General features: G+C 52.2%; 1 protein-coding gene across 1 annotated transcript; it reads right to left on the bottom strand.

Annotated features, from left to right (window-relative positions):
• Nucleotides 1-3,655: 3,655 nt before the first annotated feature.
• LOC123191847 (uncharacterized) lies at nt 3,656-10,499 on the bottom strand. The gene is made up of 2 exons (XM_044604423.1): nt 10,395-10,499; nt 3,656-5,407 (listed from the first exon to the last, which is right to left on the bottom strand). Exons 1-2 carry the CDS (start codon nt 10,497-10,499, stop codon nt 3,689-3,691), a joined length of 1,824 nt encoding a protein of 607 aa, XP_044460358.1. The 3' UTR covers nt 3,656-3,688.
• Nucleotides 10,500-10,765: the final 266 nt, after the last annotated feature.

The raw sequence follows: 10,765 nt of genomic DNA on the forward strand, positions 1-10,765 counted from the left end.
TTGCTGATCAATTTCAGCAAGCATGGATTCTCCATCTTCAATTCTCACATATTCACCATTATAGTTATCGAAACGTTGCAGAGATACCTCTTGTTCTGGACCCCAAACAATACTCTCCCCAATTCTCTCCACCAAATTGCCCACGGCCTTCTCCTTCATGCTCTCCAATTCCTGGGGATCAACATCTGCAAATTCGACATCCAACCTCACGGTGGTATCTCTATCAATGTCTTGGACACTGCCATCACTGAGCTTGGCTTTACAGGGAAAAAATTCCACTATAATTGCGAATGTGGTGGCAGAACCTGAACCTCCCCTGTTTTGTCAATGGCAGGCAGCGGCGGCAGTGTAAGCGACAGTCACCACCAAATCGAGTTCGATTCTAAATCGCCAAGAAAAGAGGGTGGCATTACCGATTTGAAGCACTGTCTCCTCGCTCCATCTCATCCAGCCCTCGCTCCATCTCCTATCCAATCGAGATTCTAAAACGCCAAGAAAAAGGGGCAGCATGAGGCCACAGATTTATCCAAAATTCAGTGGAATGGGAGTAGTGTTTGGAAAATACTCACTCGCAATAGCCGCTGCAGAGAAAGGCGCTCCACCACCGGGCCGCGGAGAAGAAACAGCCCCCGGATCCAATAGAGCCCGATTCTAAATCGCCAAGAAACAGAGGGCAGCATGAGGCCACAGATCCCCCAAAATTCTGGGGAGTGGGACTTGGGTTTCGGGCTCACCTCGCAATAGCTCTGCCGCTGCCGAGAAATGCGCTCCACCACCGCGGAGAAGAAACCGCTGCCGGAGAAGATGCTTACGGCGGCGCCGCTCGCCCAGTCCAGCACGGGCGAGTCGACCACGGTCACACAGTCACCGGTCGAGTCGTGGACGGTTGACTCTTGACTACGTGGCCCTAGGTGGACCCCACCATTCAGAGCACATAACCCCCAGTGTCCTAACCAAACCTCAGCCTAACTAACAGCCAACTAGCCGCGTAAATGGGTTGTCTTGCTTGAGCTATTTATGCGTTGGGAGACGTCGCATGAGAGCTATTACAACCAACGACGTCGCATGAGAGACAATTCACACCAACAACGGCGCAAGGGAGCTATTTGCCCAATATAATCCTTGTACGATGTGTGCTGAATCTACCTGTGTAGTGCAGCTAATGCCATGCATGTGCTATTCTACCTGGGCAATGCTATTTGTTGGACCAAATGCCTAATTGTCAACGGTATTCTGGACAAGGAGGACAAGGCAAGACGCACTGGACATCTCAATCTCATTTTCATTTTTGAAGTAGGTATGGACTATGGTCGCTCCCACTAATAAGAATTTCCTGCATGGAACACTTTGCTATTTTCATACAACATGTTCTGTTCCTATGAAGTATAATCAATTAAATGGTTTGGCAATTCATATTTCAGACTACCCCTTGGACGGGAAATTTAAGAGAATGCCAAGAAAACCGAAGGCTGGCAAGACTTTCAGGAGATTAAAATGCAAAGAATTGGTAAAACAAGGTTAGCTCTTTACATTTGTACAGGTAGGTATATTGTAGGATGCAGGGTCTACCACTTCAGAAAGATAAGGTGGTATTAAAAGCTAAAGCACATTTGCAACTGATTTTCTTAAGAAGTGATGTAGGAAGGAGTTAGAGTATATAACTGAAGATTGTCATCACAACAATTGTAGATGCAGAAACATGAGGGACTGGGTGTATGAATAAGCTTTTTTTGACCCTCGGTACTAAGCCCAAATTTTGTCTTGTGAACGGTAATACAACTCTTTTACATCCTTCTCTTGAGAATTTTTGACACATTGTCACAAGTTGTGACTTAGGCTGCTGTCACGATGTTGGATGAACACACAATATGGTGATAAGTGTTGGGTATATCACTAAATTTAGCTATGGAATCTGAACTAGCAGAAGTTGTAAGTTGAATTTTTCCTGGCTAAAAAGTTGCATTCTATGCCAGAGCTAGCTTGCAAAGGCCAACAGAAAATATATGAACTTGGCAGTTCCTAAGCTATGAATACCGTTTCAGGTTGCAGTGTCATATTGTCTATACTACTCTGGGTAAGGGTGTGGTTGTCGGTAAGAATGCGCTCACGGTTGTGCACGAGCCATTCCCACGCTCCGATCATTTGGTGCTCCTGATGTTCCGCCAAATTAAGGGCCTGCAGACTTGTGTCCTTCGTGCTATCAATGATCATATATGCTTGCATGGTTCATGTGGTGGGTGTAATACAGTGCAAATTGAGAATGGACTGTGAGCTTCTATGCTTCAGATCCTCTTCTGTGACATGTATATGGTTTCTATAATGATTTGTGACTGGTGTGCTCTTTATATTTTCTTCTTCTATGGACTTTTCGTTGTTTCTTGCTGCCAACATATTTGTTCTCTTCCTTTGTAGCCTACATTTCGTAGTGGACGATATTATAATTTTTTATGACGCACGGCATGGTGAAGTTATGACAAATTTCTTTTACTTGAATTATAGTGTTGTATTATTTTTCAGCTGAGTACCACAATCAGAAATCTCAATTACTTATAGAATTGTTTTTATTATTTTTAGTTGCCAAATTAGCCAGAGGAATATTGGAGAGAACTGTAACTGGCATAATTTTCTTCACCAAGACGACCACATAAAAAATAGGTCATGTTCTCCCCTGAATTATGCCTGCTTTCCCTCGATATCTATATATAGTGTGGTTTGCACAGAAGCAAACTTAAGATTATGATCACAATTTGCTGCTAGGAAGGAGGCTGCTGGTTGTACCCCAAGTTACTTTAAGCATAATCTTAATTAGAATCCTCCGAAATAGAATTCATGAAGCGCATGTAAATAAGGTTCCCATGGGTTGTGGATCTGGGTCAGCTGAAGTGGGAGGGAGGTAGTTTCAGCCAAGAGACTCATCAGGTAGCTGCAATGCAGGATGCGTGGCCTTGCCTTTCTCCGTTACATTTCTAGCTTGATACATTGTTCAGGCACAAATTATCTGTAATGTACGCCTCTTCATATGTACCAGTTTTGTTTTGGAAGAAACATGTCATAATTATTGTATATGGATTGTGGACTGATCATGTAGTCTTTTTCTTTATCTTTAGATAAAAAAGCACACTCCTTGATTTCCTTGGTTCTTGATTATAAAAATATTAGACAAGCATACAGATTGAAACGTTAACGTGATTGTTTGCCGACAAGAATACCGAAGAAAAATCTACTTTCACTTTGCCGACATCTTACCACTCCGTTACGAGTCTGGCAGCACATCAACCATCAATACCTCGACCATCTACACTGGAAAACTGAAGGGAAGAACTGGCTTCTGCTCTATAACAAACATCTTTAGACAAACCCAACGGGTGGTTCTACATCGCAGCTCTAGGTGTTACATGCAAAAAAAAAGTAGACTACTAGGCCACCAGTTGTAACTGTGTCTTTTACGCATTTGTTTTAGCTATCGCAATGTAAAAATTCTATCTAGAAACTATTACAACACAACTATTCTCTCGCTCACTACAAAGGTACACATATGTAGAACATACAACAATTCTCAAAAACAGAAAATAATTTGCTTGCGTCCACAACTTGCCTTTTTGTAACTACAAAATTATGACTACAAACTTATGCTCATAAAACACTTATTGTAGGCCTAAATTTAAATAACTTACATAATCATAACGTATCAAGGGAGCGCGGGCATTGCTAGTATAAACAAAGGAAAACAAAGGAAAAGTAGAATCAATGCAAATCTTTTGACAAAAGGTACGCACTTTCGCATGTTCGCTCGCCGGAACGTGTGTGCCATACGTACAACCGTACGCTCAGCTATCCTACCCATCGTCACCACACAATCCCAAAAATAATAATTGAAAACCGCCGCCCCCTCCCGGTCCGCAGCCATCGTTTGTAGTCCGACCAGCGGCAATCCTAAGCCATCGGCGGCCCCCGCGTGGACCCCACTCGCGAGTTCACGCCGGCATTGGGTCCTCCTCGCACGTCGTGTCGTGGTCGCTGCCCTCCCCGCAATAGGCGGCGCCAAGCACACCGGCGATGCTAAACTCGGTGTGATCCAAATTGGAGCTGGTAAATCTAGCCAAGAATGCATGATTGGCCACACATCGTCAAGCTTCTGCATAATCCTCTTCTTGATGTTCCAGATACCCAGATCTTTCCGCAACATTGGGTGACATGATGGATGGTGAAAATCATCCGTGAGGTAGATGCAGTTTGGTTCCAATGTTGTGTCTTTGGTCGAAAGGCACACAGCGGCATTGAACCCAAGGAAGATTGCGCAGTCTCCAATGTGCTGAAGCTCTACCAGTTTCTGCCTATCCATGTCAACCTTGAAGACTAGGACCTCTGTCGTGTTGACCTCATTATGACGCCCCTCCTTAGCATCAATGTGTTGTTGGTCTTCGATGACAGTTTCACTAAGCCTGTCGCCGCCATTCTCGTTTGCCAATTCAATAAGATCATTGATCACATACGGCACAATGTCTTTGTATGTCTTGTGATTCTTGAGTGGGGTATCTATCGTAGCCTGCATCCTCCACACCTGCAGGAATTGGCCCGACGGCGCGACGACGAGATACATATCAGAAATGCTCATTCTCGATGTGGGACGCATGGTCATGGTCACCCTCGGCTGAAGCCCATTGAGATCCACAGCACTGATGGAGGCAGTATTATGTAGAACGTAGAACAGGCCGTCCTTATCATTGTAAAGAACATCACTGACACCGGTTTCAAGGTCGGAGAGCAATGTCCACTGCTTATCGCCCGGCTTGGCAAACGAGAGCATCGAATCTGGATTGTGTATGATCAGGACAGTGCATGCAGTCACCTCGGCTGCGGAGGAGATGGCGACCCGGATATACTCAATATCTCGTGCCCAGAGGATGTTGGTTCTCGGATCTCCGTTCTCGTCGACACCCTCGAGGGTGAGGACATTCTTGCCGTCATCGTCGTAGAAGTTCTCATCGCGGCCCGAGAGCGTCTTGACCGGTGGGAGCGCAGCCTGGACGCCGGTGGTGGGGTTGAAGAGGTACGGGTCGCCGACTTCATCGGCAGCGAACACCCAGCCGTGGCACGAGAAGACGAAGCCCCGCTTCTCGTGCGGTGGGCCGGGGAAGGGGACACGGAAGGTGGCGTTGGTGGAGGGGCAGTACAGCCGTACAGGGCGGCCTCCTTGGGCCCGTACTCGTCGCAGGCGTAGAGCAGGCACGGCGCTTGCTTCAGCGCGGGTAAGCGGAAGGTGCTGTAGGCGTCCCGCCAGGACGTGCAGACGGCGCCGGAACGGACGAGGCTGGGGACATCCAGCGCCGCCATGATGGACAGCAGGAGGTCCTGCAGCAGGCCAGACCAATCGGCGGCGGCATGCGCATCTGGCGGGGCGATTGACCTTCGTTGCGCCTCCTTGTCATTGGTCGCCCCGACTACTGCGTCGACGGCGGCGAACAAGGTTACTGCTTCCATCGTTCGTGGGTGGTGCTATCTGGCGGTGCCGGCGAATCCAAGACTACCCCTAGTACATCTTTATATATGCCAGGAACTTCAGCCCGCTGCGTTTAGTTTCGGAAAGGGAATAGGGTTGGCCAGGTTACAGTACTCCGGATACGTCTAGTTGTGCAGGTAACTTTAGCCTGCCACGTTTAATTTCCGTACGGGAATAGGGTTGGCCAGGTTAGTAATTTTCCTTTTTGACAGCAAGCAAAACTTTATAACTTAAAGATGCTCAGGCAGATCGCTCGAAGCACAAGCAGCCACTTGGGCTGGTACATCAGACACTCAATCATTCAACAATCTGGTTTATAGGGTACAAGCGACCAATATTGGCTAGCTCATGCGCTACCGCATTTGCACTACAACGACAAACTTCTAATACATATTTAGAAAACCACGTCTTAAGCTGAAACTTCGTGCCCTCAATGACAGTCGTGTAAGTAGAGTCGACTCTTGTGAAGTCCATGGCCTCAACTAGCAGTTGCGAGTCCCTTCAAACACCACACTCAGTGTACCCAAGTCAGCCGCAAGGGCCACGACATTAGTGAGAGCCAGAACTTCAGCCGCAAAGACATCATGTATATGGTCTTGCCTGCCCTCACTAGCGGCCACAATGGCCCCCCTCCGAGTCTCTCGACACCACGTACGCCCCAGCCGGCATGCTCATCACCTGGAACAAAGGACCCGTCCGCATTGATCTTCACCATCTACTCAGGTGGTGGTGCCCATTTGTCGACAACAATTTTCTTTGGTTCAGTAAGATAGACCTCCATGTATTTCATGACTGCGCTGCGTGTACGCCTCGCAAGTTCGCCCGCTGACACAACTAGCTCTCCCTTCCTTAGCTTATTCCGCATACCTCCACCAGAGCCACCAAAATGTCGGAATATGCATGCGTTTCTTTACGTCCAAGCCCCACATATAATCCAATCCAACTCTAACAGAAGATCGAACCAGTTGAAAACCTCGCCAATTTATCACATGGAAGAGAAACATTGGAATCGATGCAACTTTAGTGATCTAAACGATCTTATATCCTTTATTGGAAAAAAACGATCTTATATTTCTTTACAAAGGGGGTATTATGTACACCGCTTCGCGTGCGTCGCTCTCGCGAGCGGCGGTGGGGTGAACCCTAGCCTCCACTCCCGCAGGCCTTCCCCTTCCCCCTTTCCCCGCTGCCACCGGAGGGCGAAGCCCGGTTGGCGTCGTCGGCGGGGCTCCTCCTCCCTCCCTAGCGTGCGGCTGCAGCGCTAGATGCGGCGTCTCGGCAAGGGTGCGACACTAGCGCAAGGCGTGGCGGCGGCCAGGCGCTCCGCCGAGCAGGGGTGCGGGCGTTGTCGCCGTGGAGGCTGCGGGGTGGCGACAGCGGGTTGCAAGCGGCGCTGCTCTAGGTCGGCTGGGACAGCGCGATTGTGGATTGTGGGTCCTAGGTGGATCTGCGGCCTGGGCGCTGCTCCAGCCTTGTTGGGTGCGGGCCGTGGACCCAGTCGGGGACGAGCTGGGCATGGCGGTGGTGGCGTCCTCCCCTCTTCTAGGTCCGAGTCAGCGGCGTGCGAAATGCTCGCACGACGGGGGATGGTTGGGACCTAGAGTTCGTGCTCGGGCGGGCGAGATCTAGGCCCGAGGCAGGTCGGAGCTTACACTCTGGGTATGTGAGAATGGGCTTGGTCCGGGTGGCGGCGTTTCCTGGTCTCTCCGGCTGGCAATGGGGCAGCACGACAGTTGTGGTTTGGCAGTGGTCTGATCCATGTCATGGGCGTCTTCGGTGTGCGGCGTGGATTTGGTTTGTGGTGGTGGACGACGTCTGGCGTGTAGGTATGAGAGGCTGACTTGGTCCGCCTTGGTTTCCTTTGCATTGTGCTCTTCGTGTCTGCTGCTTGCTGATGGCATCGGTCCGAGTTGGGCTCTTTGGGTGCCGTCATTCGAGCTTACTCGGCGGCGGCCGGCGGCAGTCACTGGGTTCCATCCCCACGGTTTACCTGAACCGGTAGGGGAAGCAGGTGTGGGCGCCTCCTACTGTGGAGGCGCTAACCCACATCGGTGGCTGATGCCGGGCAAGGAGTGAAAGGAGGTCACTTTCACTCTTACTACCGTGGTGGGGGGTCATGATGTGGATGGCCGGTGATGTCCGAGGCCGTGGATGCCGGGGCAGTGGTCTCGGATGGCGGGCTTCACAGTTGGCTTTCTGGCATGCGTCGTGGTAGAGGTGGTGACTGTACTTCTGGTCGTGTGGGTGGCAAGGGGTGGAGTGGCGGGAGGCTCTGGTCTGCTCAAGCAGTGCCCAGATTTGGTGTGGATGGTTGTCTCTCGTGGAGGTGTTGATCGACACTCCTACTAGTGGTAGGCGAGTGTCCGAGCGAAAGCTTTGCGAACCTGGCATCGACGTCGGTGACGCTTGTGGGTACCACTTTCTTCATGGAGTCGTCGTCGTGGGTCTCGTTATGCCAGGGCTTCGGGTGAAAATCTATGTCTGTTTGCTTGGACTCGGCAACGGCGATGCTTCGCGCTGTCACCTTCTTGGAGGCGTTGTCGTGGAGCTCAGGAGTTGTCGATTGGGTCTCCACGAGGTGTTAGCTTGTTCTAGGTTATTGTTATATCTTTTTATCTGCTTTGTAAGAGGGTTTCTCATCACACTGTATCGTTCGGCCATGTACTTTGTTGTGTTGCTTTATTTATAAAGCGGGGTGAAAACCTGTTTCAAGAGGAAGTATTATGTATGAAATGGTTGCAACTGAACCACATATTTGAAGTATTTTTGCACAATAGTGTGGGTGTGATCAAAATCCCCATTTGGGTAAAACTATGTGAAGAAAGCTTGGCAAATTCCATCATATCTCGTATTGTTGTCTCGAATCCAGTCACATCGCTCCCTCTATTACTGTTTTATATACACTAGCAACTAAACTTTGTGTGATCTAAATTGAAGCCGGTAAATCTAACCAAGAATGCATGATTGCCCGCGCATCACCAAGGTTTTGCATACTCCTCTTCTTGATGTTCCAGATACGAAGATCTTTCCGCAACATCGGCTGATTTGATGAATGGTCGAAGTTCGTGAGATAGATGGACTTTGGTTCTAAGGGCAACTCTAATCGATGCTTAATCCGGCCGTAAGGGAGATTGTCGGGGGTTGGGTGTGGCATATGCCAATGGGTGGCTTATCATGGTGGGAGCGAGTAGAACGTCGCCTGGAAGCGGGATGAGGCGTAGACACGTATGCCGGCAAACTTTACCCAGGTTCGGAGCTCTCCTAGGAGATAACACCCCTAGTCCTGCTCTGCGGGGTCTCCACATGATCACTAAGGCACAAGTGAGTACAATGGTGCTCCTCGAGCTGTATGCTAGAGGTGGGAGAAGGCAAGGCTTGCTCTCTCCTCCCCTAGGTATGAATCTAGTCCTAACCGAGTGGGAACCCTTTGCATGGGTGCCCTGGGGGGTTTATATAGGCCTACCCCCAGGGGTACAATGGTAATCCGGCCGGGCGTAGGGCCCGGTTGTCGGTCTCTCTGGTCGCCGGCCTCTCCGCCGACTGCTGGGGACCGCCGCCTGGTGGGCCCCGCCAGCTAGTCTGGTACAGAGCCGACAGGCCGCCTCTGCCGCCCGCGGGTCCTGCCGGCCGTGGATTACTGTAGTCGTGTTGCTAATGACGCGTGCTCGGTCGGGGAGGCATGGCTACAGTCCCGCCGCCTGGTGGGAGATCACTGTAGCCACTCTGCATCTTATTTGGTTAATGGTGCGTGGGGCCCTGAGGAAGGACCGGGCCGGCCGCTGGGAGCCGGCCTCCCTCTGGTCCGACTGGTGTGGCTCCCGCTACCCTCCGGGCTCTCGCTGACCGGTAGGGCCCGCCGTCCTTGGGTTGTACCGACAGGCGGTCGTGGGAGCAGGGATTGGCCTGTCAGGAGTGACGTCAAGGGCGAAGTGGCAACAGTGCCGCGCCGGGCGGAGATCTCCGCTGGTACGAGGCACTGTGGCCACGGCCGCTCCTGGATTCGTGGGGGGTTGGCTACACTGTTGCCTCACCCTGTCCTGTCTTATTTAATGGGGGTGCAGACTTTGAGGGCACCATGGGCCGACTGCTGGGAGCCGGCCACTCTGGAGGCCGCCTACCAGGAGTCGGCTTGTCTTGGAGCCGCCGGCTTGTCTTGGAGCCGCCTTCCAGAGCATGGCCGCCTTCTGCCTTCTAGCAGTTGGTCGTCCAGCCAGCCGGCCACCAGAAGGCGGCGCTTCATCTCGACGCCTTGAGGGGCGCAGCCGGCCCGATGTCTTGAAAGGTTCTGGGACTCGGGTTAGGCTACCCGTGGCCCATTGCTCCGACAGTAGTGCCCGAAGCTGGTGAGGCACCGCGGTTGACGCGCCAAGGAGCCTCAACAGTTTCCTCCTCCGGGTGCTCTGAAAGAAACCTCGTACGACTCCCGGGAAGCCGGTTGGCGGGAGTCGGATACGTCCAGTCGGATCTTCCTGGAATTTCGAATGCATCGGCGGGAACCAGATGGCGTGCTGGCTAAGCTTCTCGATCAGCCGCCTGTTGTGGGCACGCCACATGGTGCCAGTCGGCTGGGCCAGCCTGTGAGCCCACACGCGTGATGGGACGCCTCGGCAGGCCGGGCCCACCACTACCGGGCCTCGGCCGCGAGCGGATCCGCTGCGGCCGAGGCGGGCGGTTTCGCTCGCCCGTGGAGTTATTGCGTGTAGTAACTTTGCGCGATAAAGGTGGGGACGTGGGGTCGTGGGCAGAGTTGATCCCACGATCCCACGCCCCCCTCGGTTTCATAGCCCGCAGGCTATAAGTAGGGGAGGAGAGAGAGCGGCAGAGCTCGCGCGCCCCTCTACCCCGCCCATGCCTCCTTCTTCTTCCTTTCGCCGCAGCGCCCCCCGAGCTATACCGGAGTGCTGCTGCGGTTCGTCTCCGTCGAGCCCGTTCGCCCGAGCCTCCTTGCTCCGCCCACTCTCAGCTCCCGAGCCGCGCCTTTCTTCGTCGAGCTCTCCATGGCGCGCGAGCGAGGAGGGGACTGGGACGGATCCAACGTCAACGAGGATCACATAACCTTCCTCCGCGAGACGCGGCGTCTCCCCGGCGCGGATCAGGTGAAGGCACGCGTGCCGCTGGAGGGAGAGATCTCGCCGGCGCCGGGTGAGAGCGAGCGGGTCGTCTTCCGCTCGCACTTCATCCGGGGCTTCGGCCTGCCGGCGAGCGACTTCCTCCGCTCATTCCTCGAGTTCTACCACCTTTAGCCTCATCACATCACGCCCAACA

This window comes from Triticum aestivum, chromosome 2A (assembly GCF_018294505.1).
Source record: "Triticum aestivum cultivar Chinese Spring chromosome 2A, IWGSC CS RefSeq v2.1, whole genome shotgun sequence".
NCBI lineage: Eukaryota > Viridiplantae > Streptophyta > Magnoliopsida > Poales > Poaceae > Triticum > Triticum aestivum.

Bases quoted from the DNA above. Each gene is read 5' to 3' on its own strand.
- LOC123191847 (XM_044604423.1), bottom strand. From the start codon at position 10,499: ATGGAGAGCTCGACGAAGAAAGGCGCGGCTCGGGAGCTGAGAGTGGGC. The intron at 5,408-10,394 runs GTATAGCTCGGG...GGCGCAACGAAG, and splicing joins CGAACCGCAGCAGCACTCCG to GTCAATCGCCCCGCCAGATG.